Genomic DNA, 26,427 nt, shown 5'->3' with positions numbered 1-26,427 from the left:
TTATTATTTTTTTAGGTGTTCTGGTTGACCGGTTGGCTACCATGCACTGGGTTACACGAATGTGGCATGGAAAAAGGAGGAAGAGATTGTTATGAACAAGCATGATGTTTTTAAGTAATGAAACTACGCTTTTCAAGAGTTTAGAGTCGTCGAACGCTGTAACCATGGTTCGAGTACCTTACGCTCCGTGAGAGAATGCGGAATGCCTCGCGGCGTTCAAGGTTACGGAACAGCATGTCCTTATTTTGGAAAAAAGAAGGCTCCTGATATTTGCAAGACAATTTTCTTAAGACACCGAGTTGGAACTCAAAAATTGTTTCTTGTTTTACAGACGTAGACCTCCCCTGTGCAGCAATACCTCCGCTGGTCATTCTAGCCCAACAAAATGCGCAAGAAAAGTGCGAAAAGCCCGCAAACTTCAGCAGGTCGTCTTACCAGTGAGGCTCATGTCGAAGGACTCGGCGTGAATCTTTGCCAGGTCCTGGACCGTCCTCCAGGTAAGCGTGAGAAGCTGGTTCTGCGACAGGTCCACGAAGACCAGGTTGGGTGCACCCCGGAACATGTGCGCGGGCAACACGCGCAGCCGGTTGTATGCCATGTAGAGCACTGTCAGCTGCGGGAGACCTTCGAAGGCGAGAGCGTCTACCTCAGACAGGGAGTTGTACTTGAGGTCGAGCTCCGCCAGCTCAGGCATGCCGCTGAAGACCCGGGCCTCCAGGCGAGTCAGCTTGTTGCGGAACAGATCAAGGCGCGTGACGTGGGAGAGTCCACGGAAGCTCTGCTCTGTGAGTTTCTCGATAGAGTTGTCACTGAGCTCCAGCTCCTTGAGAGATCCTAGCTGCTCGAAGGCGCCGTCGTCGATGATTTCCAACTTGTTGCGCTCCAAAAACAGATGCGTCAGAGAAGGCAGATTTTTGAGTGATCCGGCTCGCAACCTCCTCAGCTTGTTGTCCCCGAGCTCGAGCTTCTTAAGACGTGGCAAGTCTGTGATTGCCCCATTGTCTAGGCTCGTGATCTCGTTAGAGTCCAAAGACAAGAGGGCCAGTCGTGTGAGGTTGTTGAAAGAGTGGGGCTTGAGGTCTCCCAGCTCTGCCTGCGCTATCTTCAGCCTCTCAATCTGTGGCGTGTAATGCAGCGCCGCAGTCGGGACGAAGTCAAGCTTGTATTCGTTACCGAAAGCATTGAACGTTAGGGACACTACGCTACGCTGTCGATCGAATGACTGAAAGACTATGTGGTCAGGAGGAAGCTTGCGCCCTACGTAGCAGGTAACGTCTGTCACTTCATCTTTCGCATTGCTTGAGTCACAACGGCAGTACATAGGTTGGTCTACGAGATTGCAGAGTTCAGGAACCACGTCATTTGAGCCAACGTAGTGCGCGACCGCGATGACCAACGCCGTTCTGATGAGGAATACTCTACCCTGCAGAAAGAGAAGAGAAAAGGTTGCGACAGTGAGGAAATAAGTATTTTAAAGGCACTCAAGCTATTGGACTGTTAGTAATAGTTATTCTTGTCCCCAAAATTCTACTAATCATTAGCCCTAACATGTGGTATTCAATGAGAAGAAGGCCGCTTCCAAACCTCCAACCGTTTATTAGGCCTGATGCACGTGTCTCCTTCCAAACAATGCACAACACATTCCACTCACCGATATTGTAAACAGAAAGGAGGATTGGTTGAACACTGTTTGATTGCCAATAAAACTCCCGGTTTTATTGTGCCGCAGATGAGATAAACGAAAAGAATTGTTGCATGAAAGGAGCAAACTAATAATATTTAGCGAGTCAGCTCAGCGGGCATTGCTGGAGCAATGTCCGCAGTCCTTTCTTCCTTGCCGCATCGTCCTATAATGGCCTCGGCGGGTACACGAAAATGCAAATGAAGGTCACCATCAGCGTGCCGGCTTTAATTCGGACCCTGTGGCACCAAACATCCCCAGTCGGCAAACATACAAGACTATACGGGTCTAAAATACGTAGAATCATACGAAAAGTATATATATATATATATATATATATATATATATATATATATATATATATATATATATATATATATATATATATATATATATATATTGACTGAGAGAACTCGTTGTTACTGAGGGAGCCTGTTTGGTATCAAAAACCATTGTGGTGTCATGAACAGCTATGACGCGAAAGGCTACTCAAGAACGTCAAGTCGATTCGGAGGGGCGCATTTGCAAGGGTAGGCAACTGCACCATTTCATCCAAGTGCAGCCTCTGCATTTTTTCCTACCCCAACTACTGTCTGCATCGCGCATTCACTTGGTTTTTAGCTTGGATCAAATATCCTCCTTCCAAGGGAAGGAAAGCGTAGCGGGGGGGGGGGGGGGGGGCGGCAGAAAGTTAGGTGGGCGGATGAGGTTAAAAAGTTCGCAGGGGTGAAGTGGATGCAACTAGCACAGAACCGGGTTAATTGGAGAAATATGGGAGCGGCCTTCGCCCTGCAATGGGTGTAGTTAAGCTGATGATGATGATGATGACGACGACGACGACTATGATGATGATGATGAATACCCTCCTTGGCCTGTGACTAGCGCGCCGCACTGTCAGTCCGTAGGCCCGTTTTTTTTTTTTTTTTTTTCCCAGTCTGTGCCAATTAACCGAGCAAATGTTCTTAAATAAAACTTTTACTTGGCCGAGCTGGTGCTTTCCTTTTTTTAAGATCAATAATAGAATTATAGAAGACACACGCGAAGGACGAAGAAGAGACTGGGCGCGCTACAGCTTTCCTTTGGTTACAAAACGCTTCGTGAAAAAGTTAACATCAATCCAAATATTTTTGACGTTAATTTAAGACGTCACGTAGGTGAAAAACCTTTTCGAATTTGGTGTCAATTACTAAAGCTATTCTCCTTTACCAATGTGAAGATTTGGTGCTATCCTTAGCAGACGCTGCCATGTTTATTATCTTGTGTTCTATATAAGAGTATGTATGGAATTAGTAAAGGAACCTATAACAACAGTATTCTCGGCTCACGAAGAAATTCTCTGGTACTCGCGGTTTCAAATTGAACCCGATGTTGACATTATTACTAGAGCGATACATTCTCTAAAAAAAAAAAAAAACATTTGCTCGAATAGAGGGCAACTAACTGCGCTGCAGGCAACCAATATTCTATAAGGGAAGGATGAAGAAATCTCAAATGTTACAAATACTATCATCAATGGGCTTTTTCCCACTTACTTGCGTTATGCAGTGAAGACAAACGTCTAAATACGCTGCCCAGGCTTGAATTGAGGATTGTGGGTCCGTCTTAAATTCTGGAGAGCAGAAACTTAGTCTGCTTCATGCATTCCAATTTTTAAATCTCCTCGGAGTATCGGAAATTCGACTGGAGCGCCCCTTAAGCCTGTTTACGAAAACATTACAGCACCGGGGATAAAATGCCTTCGAGTGAGGCTTTCGAAATGCTCTCAAGTCATTTCGGCCGGCATTGTATTCGGTGTGTGTATTTTTTCGCATTCTACGTAGGCTTCCATGTTTCACGCTTATCAGCGAGCCGTATTCGCCAAAATCTCAATTTGAAAGCATGGAATTGGATGTACGTACTATGACGGTTCGAGTGCATGTCTTATGCTAGCCTCACACTTGACCAGCAGATGTATGCAACACGCAATGGGAATCGTACGACACACCTGGTACGCCTCAATAAAAAAAAAGGGGGGGGGGGGGGCTTCAATTTTCTTTTCTTTTTTACCAAAGACATCAAAGCTGGCGTAACGTGGCGGGGCAGTCGGCCAGTGGCAAGTATATGTATAGACTAACGATTTCTATAGTATTGTAATAAGAGAGTAATTACTCATTGACATACACCCAAGCGCAGCCATACGGCTACAAAGGAAGGCTATACAGCTTTCTCAGAAACTTCGTAGTTAAAGAACAATTCGTCCTAGTCCAGGGATCTAACCGCGACCACCGCCTTTCCGGGGCAATCGCTCTACCAACTGAGCTAACTAGAATGGTCAGCAGACCAGATGGTAGGGCGAGAGCGAATTGATAATTAACTCGAAGTGGGGATGTTGTTGGTCAAATATTTAGGGGAATCCCACAAGGTGGTAATAAGGGAGTAATTACTCACTGACATCCACCCAAGCGAAGCCATAAGGCTAGAGAGTAAAGCTATACAGTTTTCGCTGAAACCTCGTAATCAAAGAAAAGTCGTCCTGGTCCGGGGATCGAACCCGGGACCACCGCCTTTCGATGACAGTCGCTCTACCAACTGTCTATTGGCCGTCTATTCTATTGTCTATTGTATTGCCGAAGTGGCGTTGGCCCTGATCTTCTAAGGGTGTAGATGCGTCCTAGTAGATGATCAGAGGTGTTCGGCTTGCGTGTGCATCGTACCGCGGCTCTACGACATCATTTTACCTGCCATTTTTGTTTTGGCTGTGCATCTTCTGATGACATATTTTCTATAGCCACCGCCTGGTAGCACAGGCTGCCGGTTCCCGCACCAGTGGCTATTGTATCAGGTTGTGTATGAAAATCTTCGATTTCCCCTTTTAACGTTCTGCAGTATATGTAACGTCAAGCTTGGATTTCGTTTTGAGTAAACTATAGCTCATATAATGTTCGTTTTCCGGGCTTCGAGCGAATTAGTGAATCTTGGAATAAAAAAGAGTAATTTCAGAGTTTTTATCTCGACTGCAGCGCTCTCATGCGCTTCACCATATATGAATATTTTCAAAGTTGAACATCTTTTTACCCTACGAGCGGGGGAAGGACCACAAAACGCAAACTACGAAATCATAATCTCACAAGCAGATATTATACGGAAATAAATAGATCAAAATAAAGTTCGGCATGAATGTCTGCAAGTCAAAAGAAACGTTTCTGGCTAAGCTGTCCCTAATTGTTAAGCACTTAATTTTGGGTAGGCAGTTATTTAATATTAATCGCTCAATGATGCGCGATGTAAAAGAAAAACGCACTCGCATAGCCCAGGTCCAAAGCTAGCGCTATTTTTCCACCCTTGTGCACCAGCCTGGCCTTGTATTTTTGTTTCAAGCTTCAATGCAAGACAAAGTAATCGACGTAGTTTTGAATTGGCTGTTCTAGATAAGAGGAGCAGGTCAACCATAAATCGCAACGCAGTGTTCTATAATGGTGTGCCACTGCAGCCAACCCTCTAAAACCAACAAGGGTGCTTTCAACAAACGCGCGGGAACCCACTGGAAAAATGGCAAAATAATCGATTTCAGAGGCGCCGTTCTGGCGGCGGAAAAAATAAAAAGAAAACAGGAGATCCGGTGCTGTCCCGAGCGGAAATTGTCTCTAGCACCGGAGAAGGAATGGCGCTATATATATGAGACAAGCGAGACCTCGCAATGGCGGCTGGACCGCTATAGGTGTGAAGACATAGCTGACAGAGTGCCCGGTTAAAACCAACCACACATGCTTTGTTATATATCTTTTTTACTGTTAACCATTAAAGGTCGACAATATGAGGCTCCAGATGCGCCTGAAAGACCTGAAGGTTCAGGGCATTTCTTTTCTTCACTCATTTAATTTTTATTGGGATAGAATGTGCTCATGCTGGCGGCTCATAATATCATGATTCAGCTATCGTGTTAATGGGAAAATAAAACATTTGCTTGGAGCCTTCGTTCTAATGTGTGATAATGGGCGTACTATGAAACAGTCGCTGAAAAGGTCATCTATTTTATTTAACGGTAAAGAGCGGTGGCGATATCTTAGCTTCTAAATACAACGAGCTTTAACACTATTTCTGACCGTAAAAGAAATTCGCCATGACATCCCAACTGCGATTTTAAGACGATAATGCTAAAGCTTTCTTTGCTTAAGGAATCTGACAATGTTGGCTCTGTGTGCGAAAAATCGCGGGAATAGCTGTGGCAGGAGGTATTTGTAGGCGAATTTGGCGGGTATTGAATGGCCGGCTGACTGTGTGACGTCACAAGACTATATGACATGGCAATTAATACAAACTCTGGCTTATACTTTAAGATTGGCGGGCGAGACAGATATTGAACCTTACATGAATCTTTGGCGATGAGTAAAACACGCGGGAATATCAGTCCGGCTTGGTTACAGTGGCCTTATAGATAACTATGTCGGGTGATCTTTCACCAATTGGTTTGCCATAATAGCATACGCTAATGTATATGATCAATTTTCTAGAGGCACAGATTAAAAGATAATCTATTAGGCTAGCATAAAAGTTTAAAGCTCTGCCTTAAAGGCAGCGCTTTAGAGATTAAATGTCCTTCTTTCTGTTTTTAATTTACTGCTATTTTGAGCATCTCTAATGCTAAAAGGAGAAGATACAAAGACAAAAAAAAAGGATATGTACGACGCTGAAAGAGAGAGATTAGAACAAGGACAGCGAAAATAGCCGCACCGCGAAATGGGCCAATCAGATACAGATACACCACATTACGAACGGGATAGGATCATCTATGCTCTCGGCACACACATACGAATATCACATCTAGACAAGAACTCTTGATATGCAGAGAAACCGCAATACCAGGAAGATTAAACTGGAACTGAAACGATAGGAGCTGGTATGGAATGAAAAAAAAAAAAAAGGAAATGGTTTTTCGTTCCCATCATTTTAATATTTTTTTATTAGATGAATAGAAAATGTGGAACCGTTGTACTTCTACTGTGAAGGAGGCCCTTTTCCAGGGAACTTCGAGAGATGCGATAACCACAGAAATCTCGGCAGCACGAAAAAGAGGCAGCAGGGCGACCTGAAAAGCGAAATGAGCGCTCCAAAATAATGTTTGCCAATGTAAGAGGCTGATGCTGTTCCGCTCCCGGCACCCAAGCGCCGGCTTCAAAGCGTCTGCTTTTATGCCCGTCTTCTTCGCTCCCGAGGAACTGGGCCTCATGGACTGGCTTTGTTCCAAGAAACAGTTACGGCCAGATTCATTGAGAGCGAGCGCAGAGGAAGTGCTCCGACCTAATACCATCTGGCGCAATAACACTGTGCGCATGCGACAGCCATAGAACGGCGCGTTAAGAATGCGCTGAAAGGAGCCGAAATGGAGCAGTTTCCGGAGCCGAGATACCACAGGCAAGAGAACTCAGTCTGCAGATAATTACGCATTTCATCATGCCGCTATTTTAGACAATTCTTCAAAAAGGAAGTGGATGTATATATATATATATATATATATATATATATATATATATATATATATATATATATATATATATATATATATATATATATATATATTTCGTAGCATTCCACAAACATTTCTTTGCATGTTTAAGGTAAATGTTTTAGAAAATAGAGGCTTTTAAAATTATGGTTTGGGAAATAAAGAACCGATTTCCGAAGTATTCAGGAATCCTATTACATGAAAGGTTGGAACGAGGCTGCTTGGACTCTTGTTGAAAAATCATGTTTCGGCTGCCGAATTGCCAGCAAGTATGTCAAAACAGTTCTCATGCGCTGGTTGGTCACCTAGAATTCTCAGTCTGGGAATTCTCGAAATCATATGTTGAATCATTCCTTCAAAGAGATGGCTGTGGCAGTAACAGAGCGGCAATGCAATGGAACCATATAAATTTTAATTGTGTGCAGATATTACGTCGTATAGGAGCTGTCCATAATTAGCCTGCTCACAAGGGCGCAGGAAAACTTGGACAAAGACGAAATCCTCTTATAGTCTTAAGGAATAATTTCTGTACTAGCTGCGGGTTACATTAGTTAATAATTAAGCCTCTCCTTTTTTAACCGTGTGTAACTTATCTGGCGCGTTCCTATTGCCTGGAATTATTTGCTCATGCCCCATATGAGCCTTGAACGCTTCTTTGTACCCGCTCAAGCGGATACTGATCTAAGATCACCAATCTCAAGACGGTTCCGAAGGTTTGCATTTTAGAGTAGCTCAGTTGTTCTTCGCTAGTAATTCTGGTTGTCTCTATTCATTTTTCACTGTCTGGCGCCCCTCTTTAAGGAAGATTTTACCAGCTAACGAGGAGTGGTTACGTCACACACAAGTACTATATAGTTGCTGAAATATTGCCAAACCATCATTACCTTAAGGGGGACAGAAATTTTCCTTTTACGGATTTCCAGCGTGTTCATTTTTAAAATATGTAAATTCACTTACCCTACATGTAATAATAGTAATGTTTCTAGGCATTGTCTTAAACGCAAGTATTTGCAAAAGTGCCCCATTTTAAGTGCTATAGCTTATTCCGCTTCATATTGCTTCAATGCGCAGTACGCGAAATGTCCTACTAGTCATCGCATTTCCGTACGTATTGTTTATGTTGAACCTTAGTTCATCCTCACCAATTACTTTTATTTTTTTACAAGATTTAAATTTTTTTTTTAAATGTACGCCTCAAATAAAGCACCTTCCTTCTGTGTTTTATGTTTATTTTGAAATTGCGTTCGGCCACCTCGAAATGCGATACGACTATAACGATCTTTACCTGCTTATTTATATGCGTCTTCTGATTGTTTCCATTTCTTCTGCCAACATTTTCTGGTCCCTTTTCCTTTTCTTTTTTCTGTTTGATGCGTGCATGCAAATGATTATGTTTTCACCGTAGCGGGAGATGCGATTCGCTGGCTTGGAGATAGTGAACAGATGAGCTATAGAGTGATGCCATTCTATAGCTAGAAAGTGCAGATTTTTTTTTTTTCTTTCATGTTTAAAATGGGCCCCAGCGGTGGGCGCAAAAACTGTGCAAACGATCATGCGGTATCCGTCCTTTCGCGACAGATTACGATCGACCAGTTTGGCGTAAGCGCCAATGACATATGGCATATCGGAAACATAAACTCGGCTAAAATTGAAATTGTGTTACCACGGACGAGACCGAAATTTGCGATGTATGCGGTTAGTCTTGGATTCATTCAGTACCTCATAGTTCCTAACACTCTTTTATGCCGCACACTATGTACGAAGGAAAGAGTGAATCTTTAGGGCTCAAGTTCTCTAACGCTGCATCTGAAAAAAGTAAGCCTATCGCTTTTTGTGTGCCCCAATCGAAAGTCCGAGCACAGCAGCTAAAGCCAGGGTGCCCGATCATCTACCATTCGCAACCGGCGCAAGAAAAGAATTGGGTCTCTTTTTTTATAGTCTTGGCAGCTTTGCGTCCCTCCTAGCTACACTTACGTTACTGATGTTTAATTTATGTCAATTTAAGAAAACGCAGAATCCTTAAATAAGACTTCGAAATTCAAAACGGGCGAGAAAGCTAAAAAACTACCAGATATGCGATTGGTTATTTCTGCTTGTTTATCACTCAATATTTGAGCCCTATTAACTATAACTAGCACATAAAGACACGGACACAACAAACGAGTGCGTATATAGATTATGAAATTCAGCAGGATATTTGTTAGACAAGTTGGTTCACGACAATGGGAAGGTATGTGCGCAAAAAAGATGATCACGAGAGAAGAGGAGACAGGACAGGACGAGCGCAATCCCGAACAGGAGACAGGACGGGACAAGCGCAATCCCGTCCCGCTCGTCCAGTCCTGTCTCCTCTTCTTCGTGATCGTCTTTTTTGCGCACATACCTTCCCATAGGTTATGAAATGACTCGCGAGTAGGGTCAGACGATGTGTATACCGGGTATTCATTTTTCTCTTTATAGATCGCTATTTTAAACCATTCAAGAGGTACGTCGATTCGAATAGATCGGGCGGAAAGCGTTAATTATATACATGATAGTGCTCTGTGTACTTGATTAATCAAATAATTGACTAACATTAACTTAGCACCATTTTCAGTTTTGATTTTAGGGGCCAACATCATATTTAGAAACTGAAGGCCGCGATCATCAATTTTCATAAATTCTCTTTTCATAAATTTCATAATCATCACAAATTTTCTTTTTCGGCAATGTAGTTCGAAATATTTAGTAGTTAAAAGTTATAAATGTGCTTATTTTCGCCGCTAAATATTTTGAACTACATTGTAGAAAAAGAAAATTCAGAAACTTCTTTCAGCTTTCATGATGATGGCCTTCAATTTGTTAACAGTACGTCTCTAATATCGATAGTAGAAGTTGATTAGATAATTTAGCCAATTATTCGTTTAATCAATGAGTTCTCTATATCCGCCCCACTGTACAATCCACCTGGCCAGACTGTACCGACGTGTCTCTCCTCACAGGGTTCAAAATAACTTTTTGTAAGCAGTTAAAAAATAGCAGGTGTGTAGTTTCGCTTCTGCACTGTTTAATTTGTAGGGTTTAACCTCCCAAAGCTCAATCACCATGAGGGTGGCATAGTGCAGCGCTCCAGAAATTTCTAACGCCACGGATTGTGTAAAGGGCACCGACATCGAACAGCACACAGGAAGCTTGCGTTCCGTCTCCATCGAAGCGCGGCAGCGGCAGACGGGATGCGAACCCGCATCCTCGTGATCAGCAGCCGAGTGCTCAAATCAAAAAGCCACCGAGGCCTGTTTAAATTGCAGGTCCGTTGTGTGCGCCCCGGCTTTACTTCTCCCTTGAGTTCGTGTCGTTCGGCGCCAGTTCATGAACATCAAATTTAAATGCACTAATTGTCCCAACAAGTTTTCTGCAGTACCAATGGTAAAATGGGTCGTATCGGTCGTTAAAAAAAAAAAAAAAAAAAGCTGTGGCCCATCAACGAGAACAGAAATATAATGACTCAAATATCCAGATTGTGATAGAAATGAAATAACTATTATGAAGTTATTATAGTTTTTTCTCGCATTATGCAAGCAATCTATTGCGAGAAAACCACTGCACCACTTCGAGGCCCACCAATTGTCACAAAAATGAAGTAACTATTATGAAGTTGTTATGATAGTTTTTTGTCGGATTATGCAAGCAACCTATTACAAGAAAACCGCTGCAAATTCTAGGGTGCGTTAATTACGGGGATAAAGCATAGAGATGAAGGTTTAGGCTACCGAAATGGGACACACATTTGGCCGGTGGAATAAGTATTCACTCCGGTCCGACTCGCCTTTATATATAACTGGGTTTCTATCATTAAAGTGTTCCTTAAACCAAGTATATAGCTTACGTAGCGAAATATTTTCTGCAATAAGACCGCCTTAAATTCAGCTCTAGCATAACTCACAGAACTCACCGCAGGGTCCAACCTCGACATGTCACTGTCACACACATGTCACACCAAAACACATCAAACAGGAAAACCGTTTGTGATAAGGCGTGTGTTCTTTTAGTTCTTGGGACTGTTAGCTGGACATTGCTGTTCGCTGTTCCTACCGTAGGATGACATATAGCAGTCTTGAAAATTGAGTAAGAATTCGGCCTAGCATTGGGTTCAGCATAATGTCATTCACTGTTGTCAGCAGCAGACGACGCACCAAAAGTAGTCTGATTTCTTGAGAGAAAACCTTCAGTTGTAGGACAGCGAAAATACGGAATAATTCTCTGATTACGGCAGTGTGTTTATCGAGCTAGTAAATATGCTATTAGCTAAAAGACAACCTTTCTCCATTAGCCACACCAAAGTGTCCTTACAAAACGTTGTTTGAAGCAAGAAATGCCTGAGAAGTCTAGCATCGCTATTTCTCGGGACAATCTGTGCTCCAGATTATCGGTCGTCAGAGCAGGTTTGTAATCCGTTTTCAGGTAACTAGAATTTCTGAGCGTAGTAGAGTCAAACTGATGTGTTTAACACTAACATATCCAATTTTGAGGAATTTTCTAGGGGAACGGTCAGCCTTCATGGTGACTGCCATCGTATTCCTCATGCAAACAGGCTTTCATAAATAGCACAGGTTCAAAATACTTGCAGTATAGCAAGTGCTTTCTATCTTCCTCTCAATCAGCATTTTAATTAATGAATAGTTTTTGCTCCAAAGTTCCAATTAAGAAATTGTGAAGGCAAATCGGAGGGAATGGCGTTAATAATAACATACAGATGTAAGGCCAGAAAAGCAAGTACTGCTCAGGTTTCTTTTCAACGCAAACTCACGAAATCAAACTTACATGGCAGAAAGCTGTGCAGTGCAGTCTCCACAAAACTTTGCCTCGTTGACAGGGTGTCGGGATTTACTGCGGAGCGAAGCGAGCAAACTGTCAGCACATAAATCACGGCGTTGAGGAATCCGGGAGCGCCGACGCTACACCGCCGACGCCGCTTTCAAGTATCCCACAGAGGCAGAGGCGACGAGAGTGAACGATGGGAGCAGGGTTCGGCATGCCACACTACCGTCGAAAAGGAAAGAAACCAGGGTCCCTCACCAAGTCCGATCGTGACACTGGACAGGCTAGCTCGGGCACGCTGAGACGCTCGCAAAGGTAAGCAGAGTCTCGTCATTCGCGGCCGGGCTCCAGAATAAGTAGGGGAGAGAGTGGAACATAACAGCACTCGGAACACCAGCGGGGATCGTGCGGTTGCAGCAGAGTAAGCTATGCTTCTCCTCTTGCATTCGCACCGTCCGCTGGAAGAGCGACTGTACGCCGCCGGAGACCGCGCGCCGATAAGAACCGCTGTTGAACGCGGCGCGGCGCTTCGGAGCTTTGGTGTGGTTGGCAGCGTGAGATCATGGAGAAGGGAGGAAGGGAAGAGGGTGGAGAAGGTGATGCGCGCGGCGGTCCCAGCATGAGACACCGATGCAGTTCGGGCGAAAGTGAGGGAGGGGGGGGGGGGGAGGGGGGCGTTCTGGAAGAAAGAGAAGGTATAGCTAGCATAGTTGCTCCCAGTGCTCCTGGGATCTCGTTGGCCCGGTGCAAAGAAGCTGCGCCTTCTCGTGCGTGCGTGTTCCTGCTGTCAGATTTTTGGGCGTGAGGTGGAAAAGAAAAGAGAGGAAAAGAGCGGCATGCGTCTGTACGTGTGTCAAACCACCCCGGTTTTTTTCTCTTCGGGCGCGACAGACCATGAGCAGAGCAGCGAGATGAACGATTCCGAACTGCTTTTAGTTTCCATGGCCCTTGTCGTCTCGCTTCCCGTACTGATTCTTCCTTCACCTCCGCGCTGCTCCCGGAGAGACTGCTTTCCTTTCTATCTGCTCTACACAGTAGTGTTTCTTATGATAAGCCCGTTTTCTCGTACTTATTGTTGCCAGATATTCGTCACGTACGTTTCTTGTCTTGTGTAAAAGAAATACACTTGAAAGAGGCTGGGCTAAAATGAAAGCCGATGACAACACTTGTCTCAGGACAGCGTCATCCGGGCATTGCGTAAGGAATAAGACGTGTTCGTCAAGCGAAGGGCGAGTATAACTAAGGTGTTCCTCCATTTCTGAAGGCAGATCGATGTCCAATGACTCAAGATAAGCGATATAAAGCGGATGAACATAGCTGATCGCAGCAAGCAGGAACTGTTGAAAACGAGTGAGCTCATCGCAAAGACGACATTCTAAGTTCTCATTTTAATAAAACAACGTGCAAAAACCTTTTTTTTTTTTTTTTTTTAGGAAGAACATTGCAGTTCGGAGATCAAACCATATTACAGCAAGCTTCCCCTGTGAAAGTACTGATAATTATGTTGTCTAACAGAACCAATAGAGCCAGGGTCTGTATATTATGAAAGTTTGTCATTCTATTATTTTCCCTTCTGCCATTGACATGCAACCCTTTGTTGCCAAAACCTCATTTTAAAATGAAAGCCTTGCTTGGCTCTTGCGTGGCATGAGCACAGGTGGTGGTGGTGCAAACATTTAATATGAGATTATGTATACGAAGAGAGGTGTTGGGCGTAGTGGCCTCAAAGGTCACTACCTTGCTGTCACTTGGTGGGATGCCTATTCTGGCATCCCATTTGCGGTTGACACAGTCCGGGCGCGCTGCGTGGCCCTTTGGGCCTTGAGTGTACAGCAGCCGGGCATCGTCGCCTCCTAGTTCTCTCAGGTGGAGTTGGGGATTGGGGGGTGGGGAGAGCGCGTCGACTGCGCATGTCAGCAGAGTGGGTGAACAGGGTCTGTAACCAGAGAGTGTGTCAGCACAAACAGTCAATTCTTCATTGCATGGATAACTAATATAATACTACGAATTTGGTATCCGATCTAATTAGAGCATGGCCAACTCGATGATGAGCACCAAATTTGGATGGACCACCCCCAATATTTGGTCTCTGAAGACCCAAAATTTCCTGTCCTCAGAACTGGACCAAAACTGATGTCTAACCTACTTCCAGTTTAGCCACTTCAGTGGTTACTTCCAAACTATGAAGAACCACCCGCAAACTTTTGCCCCTCTGGACCACCGAATTTTTACTTCATCCGAATTTGACCGAAATTGGTGATAAACCTAATTTGAGTAAAGCCAACTCAGTGCGACTTGCATGTTTAGGTGGACCACCTGCGAATTGTGGTCTCCGGGACCCCCGAAATATAAATTCGTCTGAATTTGACTACTATAAGAGTCACTAAGTAACTTGACTGAGCAACAAAACGCAGAACTCACAACAGAACTAGGCACGGTACTCGCAATGCTTTCTCATTTCCGCACGTAAGCAGGTTTAAGTGTCCCCTACATCTTGACTATTCATACCTTCTAACCAACATCTACCAAATCGTAAACAGCAGAAGGAAACAGGAGCGAGTTGTTGCAAAATACGGCGGCAGGTGCCGATATTCATGCATTGTAGTACAAATGTTTGAAACAGGTTGGCGGTGGGTTTGTACAGGGAACATTGCCGGAACCATACAAGAACCAAAAAGAATCCATCGTAAGCACTGACGTTTCCGATTATGTTTTGTTTGAACTGGGGTTTCACGAAATCGGCGAACATTCTGGAAGTTTCCGCATGGAAGTTTCCACAAAGTTCGAGAAAAGCCTCCTTCCCCGCGTGAGAAAGCGCGTAGCTTTGTACGCATCGCCGTAGCCCTCTTTCTCATCACTTGGCGATGACGGTGTCTCATCAGTCTGGAATATGACAGAGATCTCGAGAAATTTCTACGGGTCCTAGCCAATGACGACGCGCGGCTCGACGGGAGGAAAAGGGAGCGCTTTAACCAGCGAAGCCAAGTGTGCGTGCGCGCTAGCTTTAGCGCGCCTTAACAGATAGACGCGGCGCGCCCTATTTATGGACGCCGTGCCGCTTGTGCAGTCAGTCAGTCAGTCAGTCAGTCAGTCAGTCAGTCAGTCAGTCAGTCAGTCAGTCAGTCAGTCAGTCAGTCAGTCAGTCAGTCAGTCAGTCAGTCAGTCAGTCAGTCAGTCAGTCAGTCAGTCAGTCAAGTTTAGTTTAGTTTAGTTTAGTTTAGTTTAGTTTAGTTTAGTTTAGTTTAGTTTAGTTTAGTTTAGTTTAGTTTAGTTCGGTCCAGTCCAGTTCAGTCCAGTTCGGTCCAGTCCAGTTCAGTCCAGTTTAGTTTAGTTCGGTCCAGTCCAGTTCAGTCCCGTCCAGTCCAGTTCAGTCAGTCAGTTCAGTCCAGTCCAGTTCAGTCAGTCAGTTCAGTCAGTCAGTTCAGTCCAGTCCAGTCCAGTTCAGGCAGTCAGTTCAGTCAGTTCAGTCAGTTCAGTCAGTTCAGTTCAGTCAGTTCAGTTCAGTCAGTTCAGTCAGTTCAGTCAGTTCAGTCAGTTCAGTCAGTTCAGTTCAGTCAGTTCAGTTCAGTCAGTTCAGTCAGTCAGTTCAGTCAGTTCAGTCAGTTCAGTCAGTCAGTTCAGTCAGTTCAGTCAGAGATAGCGGCGTGTTCGCTAGTGCTTCGGCTGGACTCCCGGGGATAACCCGCTGCTGGCAAGCCCACGGACCTACGAGGGAGCGGCGCTCGTCTTTCATGGCGGCCGCATCGTGACTCTTGAGGCGTCGGATTGCAACAGTGTCCGGTGAAGAATTTGGTGTTTGTTTATCTGACTCTCTCGTGTTTGATCTGTGTTGTAAAGCCTCTGTATTATTGAATACCTCTGTAATTACATGCATAGCGTTTGTCTGTGAACCTCTTGTCTGTGCAATTTTAGTGTTTGTGTTTTCCTCTGTATCGTCTCTTGCTGTGTATAAAGTTTGTTTTGTTTCTTACTTCTGACTCCAACCCTTACTCTGGCTTGAACCGGCGACAGCTGGGCACCAAACGGCCACCCCCTTCTGTCACTACAAGGTAGTTGAACTCCGGCTGTGCTTGCCGCGCAGGTCGAGGGCATCTCCTTTGCGACCGGAACAGCTACCCCCCCCCCCCCCCCCCCTCACTCTTAGGGTGTCTGGGAGCGTGCGCACCATTAAGGGCGCATCGTTAATAATACCTCTTAATTATTAAAGGGTGACAACTGGCCTTCCCTGCCTTTCGCTTGAAGCAAATTAGAGTTTTATGGCAGTGATAGTGGTGTTTTTTTTTTTCATTACCTACCTATGCCCTTCATTCTAAGAAGTCTATGCCACAATACAGATGGATTATTTTACCATGCAAGCAAGTATAGTGTTGAGTACATTTTAGCAACCTGTTTCCACTCGCCCGGGCCGACTCTTATTTAGGTAAAGGTCTTCGTCAGCTAAAAAGAAGAAGATCTTAAAATTAAGTTACTCATTAGCGGTAACTGCATCCACATCTGCAAAAAAATGGTGAAGGATAGGGACAGCACTGATTGCGCGGCCGGTAGCCATCGCATCCGAACGCCGTGACTCTCACTCGTGTTCTCATTAAGCCTGTCAAGTAAACTATGAAATTGCTTTCTTTTATAAGTCTGGGTCTTTAGTGTATATAAATCGGACGCATAACTGCGATATTTGGGGAAAAAGTAGTTGCGTCGAGAAAGCACACTTTCAGAGTGAGCCCCATGTCAGTCGTTATGACGTACGTAGAGGTCATAACGTACAGCTGTTCTTCCCCTGGGCCACACGGCCTCCATTAAGGTTAAGCATTTTCCCCTTTCATTGTACCCTACGCCATTTTCTTGTTCTATTGAAACCGCTGATCAACGGATTGCAGCATGAAATTAGGAAGTCATCATTAATTATTTACAACCGCCGAGTTGGAGCCGCAAGATAATATCGCGTGCTCTCACGCACACAGCATTGGTTTGCGAGCTCAAAACTTTACCCGTGCGACAATTCATCACGGAACTCGTAGAACTTGACAGGGTTGGGCGCGCAGGCCAAAGTAGTTCACTACTGCGAAGAATCTTGACAGCGTTATTTTGGTTAGGTTTCCTTCGATGTTTTTTTTACAGATCAGAGCTCGAGAAAAGTTTGGAGCCACGAGAACCATCCGCCCTGCTAAGCCACATCTGTCTTGCTCAGTCGAGCGGATTTAATCAAAAATCTGCCTTTCAATGACTGCCTGAATATACGATAAGCGTTCAGATATTTATTAGTTATTTCTTCTCTACTTTACGATTGCGATAACGTCAACTCGTTTTGGGTAACTCGGCCAGAAAATTCAATATGGGCCATCGTGGCTGCCATCGGATGCACATTTCCATTAGCGTTAAGTTGAAAACGGCAAACCAAATAATACAAACAAAAGTTTTCACAGTGAAAGGCTGTAGAGCGTCTGCATAGTATGGTGCTGATGTTTTCCTGAATCGAAGAAGTTCGCAGCCTTTCCGTCCATTTTCAATTCGCCTCGTCTTCCGAAGAAGAAAAATGCACATCGAGTTGAACGCAGAAGCTTTGCCGACACAAGCTTTTGCCTAGAGATTTCCATTGCGAATCGAAGTCGATTGGGAGAAAGCCCTACACGAGCTGATCGCAGTATGCAAAGGAAAAGACGGCAGCGTCGTGTCTGCCTTATGTAGGTCGGTGATTGGGTACCACACAGCGCCTATGCCATGACGCGCCATTCAGAATGAGCCTTGGAATTGATTTAACAGCCGAAGAAGGCTCCGTCCTCCTCGTTTTCCACATTGCCTTATCGTTCACGAGAAGAAGAGCAGAGTCTAAATAGGATGGTTAGACATCGTAGTGTCAGAACGACCTATATAACAAAATTGTCGATACAGAGAACTAAACTCGGCTTACCTTGGGAAGCAGCTGTCACAGTAGCACGACATGACGCCGATGTTGTCCCGACGAAGGCAGCCAAGAACTGCCAACCCGTCAGCAGACCTTGCCTGCAGAAGGCCAAGCTGTCACACTAGGCCGACAACAGAACAGCGCGACCGCAAAGCACCCTTCCTAGCGTGGCATGACTTGATGCTCGGACAGCCGACAAAACCAGTCTGCCGACCGTCGGTGGCCTGGGATTTGTGAGATCGGCCACCAAGCAAAACCGCAAAAACATTCTCGAAACACGGAGTCAGTTGTATAAACTCGTGTCAACAACGAATACTTTATATATATAGGTCTCATTTCGGCACAGCATTTTATAATCTTTTACCTACACGCCAAAAAATATTGCGAAAATATGCTAAAACGCGAGGCCGGCGCATGCGTTCGAAATGTCAACGGCAGTGTTTCCAGTAAGGAAGTGTGGTATGCTGCTCCGATAAGGGATGTAAAACAGAAATTTGGGGGGGGGATTGGTGATATCTCAAAGTAATTGCGATTTTAAGGATAATGACAGCCAAGAACTGGAAGGGCGATTTTTCTTTAACAGGTAAAGCATCTGCAGTGCGTCTGCACACGTCTTAACCTCTTACCGCCTAGTGTATCATATATAGGATACAGTAAATTTCTTTTGTGGTAAATTGTTCTGATTACTTCCCCGCCCTATCAACAACTGATTCTAATCAAATCAGTGGTATTACTTGGTATGGCAAGCCTGAAAGTTGGCTCCTGCGCTCATTCGACATCCTGTGGTAGCTACAATGAAAGTGTCCTAGAGATCACCATACAATGCACAGACTGGCAATGAAAACGACGATATTATTTGGTTTGTACGAGGAAGGAAAACATCGTGAAGGTCCTGCGATTGTGAAAACGTTACAGGAATACCACGGTTTTTTTTTTTTTTTTGATCCGGTCTGTCTGTATCTGCAAAAAAATATTTTCGTCGTCAAATGTTCATTTGTCAGTCCATAATGTAATTCTTATTCAGTTAGAGCCGCTTATGAGCAATTGTACAATTTCACAAATATGCCTCTAACTTCATGGTGTATTATTATATGATACACGTCATTATTTCGCATATAATTGCCTCAACAGCATAGTTTTTCTCAAAACGGAGGTTGATATAGACATTTCCGCCGTGAATAGAGCACACTGTAATTTTGGGGGGCAGAAAAAGAAAATTCACGCAGTAAGGGTTAAAGAAGTGAAATGGTTATGGCAAGACCCTTAGTGTATTGAGAGTTGCGTGCGCAGAAACTAGAACTTTCATTTATAACAGAGACAACAGCCCATCGCGCGGCCTGCCCTGTGAAATCTTCTGCAATTATTCTGCACTGCGCTAAAAGATTCAAAGTATCAGCAGCGTACTCCCAGCAAGATGAAGAGGAAGTCTCGCTCTACAATTAGCCACAAACTCTTACTGCGTTCGCGACTTTCACACTGCGAAAAGAACGTATCAGCTAAGACCATATATGCACGTCTCAAACCAATGGCTCTTTTAGCCATGTCTGCAGTGTGGGGGGTCCGAATGGTCTCTTTACCCTCTCTTCTTTACTCCCTCAAATAGGATAATAGTCATCATCATCATCATCATCATCAGCCTGATTATACCCACTGCAGGGCGAAGGCCTCTCCCATATTTCTCCACGTACCCCGGTTCTGTGCTAGCTGCATCCACTTGACCCCTGCGAACTTCTTTATCTCATCCGCCCACCTAACCTAAAGGGGGCGGCAGAAAGTTAGGTTAGTTAGTTAGGATAATAGTGTTGAGGAAGAAATGCGTTTTTTTCCTCAGGAGCTAGGGTGCCTCGGTAGTACCACATTCTGCGCTGCTATTTGTTTCATTTCCATAATACAGCAGAACCTCATTTGGACCCAGAGAGGGAGGGCGGAAAAATAAATTCGCTCAATACAAGAGCAGCTGCATCGTAAAACAAAGAGAACAATAAAATTGTCTAATGTAGTACATATGTAATCTAATCTACCTCACAAAGTGCCTTGCCAGAATCAACCGCCGATATCCCTCGTAAAGGCAGGCATTCCATTCTTCAATAGTTCTCGGGAAAAAAAAGTGTTAGTATGCGCGAAATATGGTGCTAAAGTGTGGTTATGATGACGAGGAGTTCTACGTATATCTTAATATTGCACAAAGGAGGCCGGAGAGATGCCTAGTTGTTCATGAATTAGTTGGTGAAGGAGGGATAGGCAGGCTATTCTACGTCTGACATGGAGAGGTTTAATATCATTTGCTGCCATTAACGAAGATGAGGAATCAGTTCTATTGTATTTATTAAATGTGAAACGCACTGCGCGTCTCTGTATTTGCCTAATTCTTTTATTACTTTTTTTCTTTTTTTTTTTTTTTTTGCATGATGGCCCCGAACGATGGCGGCATATTTGAGTTTGTATCTTATGATCGTATTGTAGGCTAATAGTTTGCAGTTGCTTAGTGCGCCCCTAAGTTTATGGCGAAGAAAATCAAGTTTACGTAAGTACAATACCAAGATACTTTACTTCAGCACTTCTTTAACTGACACGCCATTAACGCAATAGTTGAAGGAAAACGGATTTTTCTTCCTTGCTATCTGCAAGAGCACAGTCTTCTGATTATTTCCATGGAAGCTCCCTAATATGTAATAACGTAATGTCGCCTTGCTTCATATGACACTGTCCTAAATGGTATTATTCATGAATACTTATGGTAAAAACCAACTAAAATATCAAGTTTTAATAGTAGCCCAGCACCACCGCATGGAATCTAAGTGAAACAGACGGACAATATGGCACCCCTGTGGGAACGGTCGGGAGGCCGAAAGCACTGTTCTGAAGGCGGCACTGCTGAAAATAGTCATTGGGTTTTGCTTTCATGGTTTAGTGGGCCTTAGATACACTGCAATATGAGAGCTAAGCCTAATCAGTAGATGAACAAACCCAAGCAAAGCTGTTCGCAATTGAAAGAGGAAGCGGTAGCGCAAATGAACAGCAAAAAAGAAGTACCAAATTCTGGTCATGAGGACTTAGCTGCAAATGCTAAAGATATGAACTGGAAGTTATTGACATAGTGAGATATAAAGCCACAGTTATAAGCACCAGGAGTAAGACGTTGTGTACGGGTAAGACGCTAATCAAGCGGGCAATTAGCGAAATGAAAAGCGGAATGCCTCAAGCAGTGAAATTAGGCAGGCATGTTTTCAAAACAAGGCGACATCAGATGCTCCGTTTATTCGAGAGTGCATTTGTTGGGCACTACCGTGAATGGTTGAGAAAGGTAACACATGCATTTGGGGCTAGGTTTGAACAGCCAGTTCTTGAACGGCACGTCAAAGCTGCATGAAAGCGTCAGAAAAAGCCTTGAGACACCGACGAGTGACCACGAGATTTGAAAGATGATAGGAGAGCTGCCGTCACACAGGGCCGTCACAGGAAGCTTGCTAATATGGTTGGTTTGTGGGATTTAGCGTTCCAAAGCGACTCAGACTATGAGAGATGCCGTAGTGGAGGACTCCGGAAATATGTACCACCTGGGGTACTTTAGCGTGCACCAACATCGCACATCGCACTTGCATAAGCTGCTCTTATTTTGTTCACAAGGACCAATAGGCCTTAAAAAATACACTTCGAAATCTTTACAAAAGTTCTAGATAGAATATTACAATGCGTAATTAAGAAGTTAATGTAGCCGGTCCAATCAAAGGTGCGAGATTAAAGGCCGTACAATATTTACAAACACCGATCTCGCAAGAAACAGTAGAATGCATTGATGTCATTGAGGATCGAGGGGCCATTCTGCAGCTCGGCCATCCGAGGGCATTTGACCGTGAGGCGCTCTTCTGTGGCCTGCAGTATTCCAATGATGGAAACATTATTTTTGAGGGTGTTAATGACGCATGAATAATTTTCAATGAAGATCCTCAATAACAAACACCTAAGTTCGGGAGCGCCAATTAATCCATTAGGTAGGCACGACTGTTCAGTGCCTCCTTTTCTTTTTGCCTTATACATCGAACATTTTTGTACGGCAGTGATCTGAGATGCAAACACGCGTGACTCTAAGCCCGTATATACGAGCTTACAGTCAGGCGTGTTTGCATCTCAGATCACTGCCGCACAAAAATGTTCGATGTATAGGCAAAAAGCAAAGGAGACATCGAACAGCCGTGCCTACCTAATGAATTTGTAGAGATCGCCAGGCAGGGTGACCGCGGCCACATTTATTTGAGGAGAAGCTGAAGAGGTGACGACGGCAGCGTCCGGCCTAGGCGAAGGTCGCGAGTGTTGCTAAGCTCTTGTGCCGGGGCTGCTTCCTTCTGTTCGGCACGTGCCGGCCAAGTTAATTGGCGCTCCCGAACTAAGGTGTTTGTTATTGAGGATCTTCATTGAAAACTTTTCATGCGTCATAATTAGCACCCTCAAAAATAATGTTTCCATCATTGGAGTACTGCAGGCCACAGAAGAGCGCCTCACGGTCAAATGCCTCTGGATGGCCGAGCTGCAGAATGGCCCCTCGATCCGCAAGGACATCAATGCATTCTACTGTTTTTTGCAAGGTCGGTGTTTGTAAATATTGTGCGGCCTTTAATCTCGCACCTTTGATTCGACCGGCTACATTAACTTCTTAATTACGCATTGTAATATTCTCGCTAGAACTTTTGTAAAGATTTCAAAGTATATTTTTTAAGGCTTATTGGTCCTTATGAACGAAATAACAGCAGCTTATTCCGGCCTCAGTTTTCGAGATAAAGACTGTATGATACGAGCGGAATGAAGGTGGTACTTTCATTATGTCGTACGCTTGGCCAGCATCAATGCGATGTCAGTGCGATGTGCGATGTCGGTGCACCATTATGTGCCATTAAACTCGACGGAACACAACTTAAAATGCTGGCTTAGGGAGACAGCGTTGCGGTCTTCTGTGATGATAGGTAAAGTGTTCTGGAGGCTGTTCGCCTTACTTGACTTACTGTAAGTATATGGGAATCTTGATAACCTTTGAAATGGCATATAGCATGGAAGCTGGAACGTGGCACTCGCAAATTTCGCCGGTATGCAGTGGATCGACAGAAGTGCAGCTTTAACACTACCTGGATCTCAAGCAATTCTAGGGCGAACAAACTGGGGTGATGAGAGATATGAAAGGTGTGGCAAGGCCGCAGATTATCAATGTTTTTCTGTCTGCCAAGGTTTTCCATACACCTTAGCAATGTTTGTCTTGCGTAACCGTTTAAATGATGCATAATGTGTGTGTTGGCTTTATCTGGAATTTGTTTCGCTGAGTTCGCGAGGAAGGCCTTGCGCTCTATAATGGGTTTATGAAGCGCATTGTATCACGCTATTTCTTCCTTCATGAAGAAAGGAGTGAATTTTGTCACACTGTGATTCAGACAAGAATGACAAAACACTGCCGGAATTTTGAATTTGCTGTATTTTCATCCAGAGTTTTCACTCGGAAAGTGGCTGGGTATAATCTAGAAGTTGTTCTTTCCCTTTAGAATACTGTGCGCAAGGTTTCATTGTAGTATGTGGTACCGATAGTAAAGGAAAAAACTGTACGCAGACTTCGTCGACAACATAAAGCGTATGCGTCTGTTTAGGATGGTGCATTGTGGAGGCGCAGGAAACGGTGTTCTGCAGCGAGTCAAAAGAAGGCCTGTGATCTACTCAAACATTTTTCTTCCAGCTACGTTCTAACACACTTTCTGCTAAGACATGGCTTGAGTGGAAATAAATTTTCGTACCGTGCACGACTAGCTGCTTGCTGTTTAAGATACCGGAAACAGTTGAACATGCTTTCATTGAATTTTGAGAGGTCATCTTTCATTGGGATAATCTACTATCCACTCTCAAAGAGGAACTTCCCCTAACGCCGCATGAAATTCGATACCTCTCGGCTGAAAGTCATGAAGGTATACCATTCGATAAGTTGATGATATTGGGCCAGCATAGCTTGTGAAAGACGCGAATGGCTGTTCGTCATGCGAATGTAATCATGCATGTGTTCGGCACGTGATAACCTTATTCAAAGTGTGTCGTTCATTACAGAAGTGTATCGAGCTCAATGCGAACCCCTTGAGTCGGTGAGCATTCTTGATTATGTGGCACGCCTGAGGAAATTTTGATATACCCATGTTCTACTGTGGGAAGCTGATGCATTTTACATACTGACATATATTTGTACAGTGTTGTCTAATCAGCCAATAAGAAAACTTTTTTTGCGGTAGTGTTTACGTAGTAGGATTAGAAATGATAGGTCATTAGTTCGAGCCCTTCATCACCTTTAGTATCGCCGATGTCTCTTATTTTGATTCGACTGCTTTCATTATTCGAGCCGCCCTTGTTTGATCCAGCAACCACAGCCGTGCAGTAATGAGCGGCGTTCAGTCTAAGCCAATTGTCACGACTGGTGAGGCGATTGTATTGTCATGGTAGGATTTATTAAAGGGGTGAAAAATAATGCGCCCCGGTTCGTGCTACTTTACAATAATATGCTTAAACTGACCAAAGCAAATAAAAAGAAAACCAACTAAAGCAAATAAAAGGAAGGGAGTAGTTTTCAACTGGAATTCCTCATGAAAGATAAAGACAAAATGATAAAAGAAAAGAAATAGTGCTGACGAAAAAAAGGAGAGCGAGAGTGGGCCGAGTTGGCGGGAGATTCCGCAGGTTGTCTCGCAGAAGAGTTGGTGTACCGTCGGCTAACAGCCATCTTGCAAGCGAGGCGGCGCCGACTCACGCTTTGGCACAGTATGACTTAGATGCATACATTACGAAGAAGCGATGTTGGCATACGTAATCAGCGACAGTCGTTCTAGCTTTACATGTACTTAAAGCTACCGCGAGAGCACAACGCGCTGGTCAATTGAAGACGCAGCACTGCCGTTCATCGCTTAGGACAGGTACGAAGGTTTTCAGCATCTTTTTGCAGGGCAGCGGAATATTGACAGGGAACAACGTATATGCCAGCCGAGACGATAAATCCGTCCCTAACGAAATATTCCAATCTTTACACCCTGATGCTCGCAGCTCGCACAGGGCCTTCTTATGTCCACCGATGGCGCTAACAAAGTCATCACATGTAAGTTGAGCTAGATTATAAATGATTCGGCACGTGTCATGCATATCACTGATTATGGAAAATAGCAGACTCCTTCTCATTCATCTGCATATATAGGGAAGGGGCTTATATACCGTTCGCCGGATGACGCAGCGCAACTAGGAACGCGTTAAGTGAACTTCAGCAGTGGGCAGCAACGCCGTGCTCACAATGCTATATACGAGTGCTAGCTGTCGACTGACGTAAGTGGCTATAACGTGGTTGAAAACTGTTATCATGGTCATAGCAGCGACTCGTTAGGAAACATTCCGCCGTATAAATACAGCTGACGGCGCGGATGTGCGGGTGGTTTGAGGACGATGCACGCTTTGATAAAACGCTTGCCTGGTGTCCTGTCGGGGCACTATCATTCAGTGTTGTGAATGACTATCGAAGAGCGCTATCTCATTGGACGTGTGCACACGTAGACCAGCTGAGATAATGACAGCAAGTCTGAACCTGAAGACAGCAGCTTTACACTCGCTCCTTGCCTGCAGAGCTCTCAGAAACTGTTTTCTCATAATAGTTGTCAAGAGCACCTTCCAGTTCTCATAGCAAAGAATATTCCGCATCAGTTCTCGTGGAAGAAAATGAAGCGTCGGTAAGCTTACTCGTTTACCCAAATGAATGATTTGTTGACCGCGAGTTCATCAGGCTCAGCAGTAAAGCAGAGGAACAAAGAAATGCGAGAGCAAGACGTTTCGAATTCACGGTATAAAGAAAATGGTGGAGACGGGAACGGGAGCGGAGCGCAGCGGTGGAGCAACAGCTTCTGCCCATATCGTGTTCACTTCTTTTAACGGTGGGACGGCACTTTACTTCTGATCCTTTCCAAAACTGTGCATGAGTACATCCATGAGTGACGCCGCTGGTTTCAACAGAAAACATTGGCATGCTGTCCTCTGTTGAACGAGGCTCAAACAGACGCGTCGCATAGCTAATTTGTCGGGGCTTTTTTTTTTCTTTTTTGCTTTTTTTGCTCACACCAAAAACAACCTTTCCTGCAGTTCAGAGGAGGAGAAGGATGCAGGAATACCTGCTGTGCATGGTGTTTTCCCGCTCGCCGCTTCGGTGGCTTGTCAACGGCTGGCGTCACAGATGCTCGGAACGATGATGCGAACAAGCCACGACAGATGCGAAGCAGGCAGCGAGGCTTGACGGGATATCCGGTATATAACTGACTTAAATTACGACAGTTCGTTATATCCGGTCATGTTTGTTATATCCGGGTCATAGTGAAGTCTCTTTTGTGAGCACATTTTGTATTTCAAGAATTGGGCTCAACGCCGCTGTTAAGGCATTCGCCCAAATAGCGCATGACACACACTTGTATATTTTACATCTAAGCGTGGATACGCTGCTCTATCGGGCTGTGGTAACTTTCGCCTAACGAAGCCAACTCAATTGTTGCACTGCAGAGGAAAGTACGTATTAATTAAAAT

At 44.4% G+C, this 26,427-nt stretch overlaps 1 protein-coding gene across 1 annotated transcript in view; it reads left to right on the top strand.

Moving 5' to 3' along the window:
- The first annotated feature begins 334 nt into the window (after positions 1–334).
- LOC146185803 (ATP-binding cassette sub-family G member 1-like) overlaps positions 335–26,427 on the top strand; it is a 154,809-nt gene continuing 128,716 nt past the window's right edge. The window contains exon 1 of the mRNA XM_084606739.1: positions 335–497. Within this exon, the coding sequence (XP_084462865.1) occupies positions 386–497 (112 nt within the window). The 5' untranslated portion in view covers positions 335–385. The remainder of the gene's footprint in view (positions 498–26,427) is intronic.

This window comes from Amblyomma maculatum, chromosome 6, assembly GCF_055883805.1.
Source record: "Amblyomma maculatum isolate TAMU_Amacu chromosome 6, ASM5588380v1, whole genome shotgun sequence".
In the NCBI taxonomy this organism is placed as follows: Eukaryota; Metazoa; Arthropoda; class Arachnida; order Ixodida; family Ixodidae; genus Amblyomma; species Amblyomma maculatum.
This window is presented reverse-complemented; position numbering and strand designations above follow the sequence as displayed.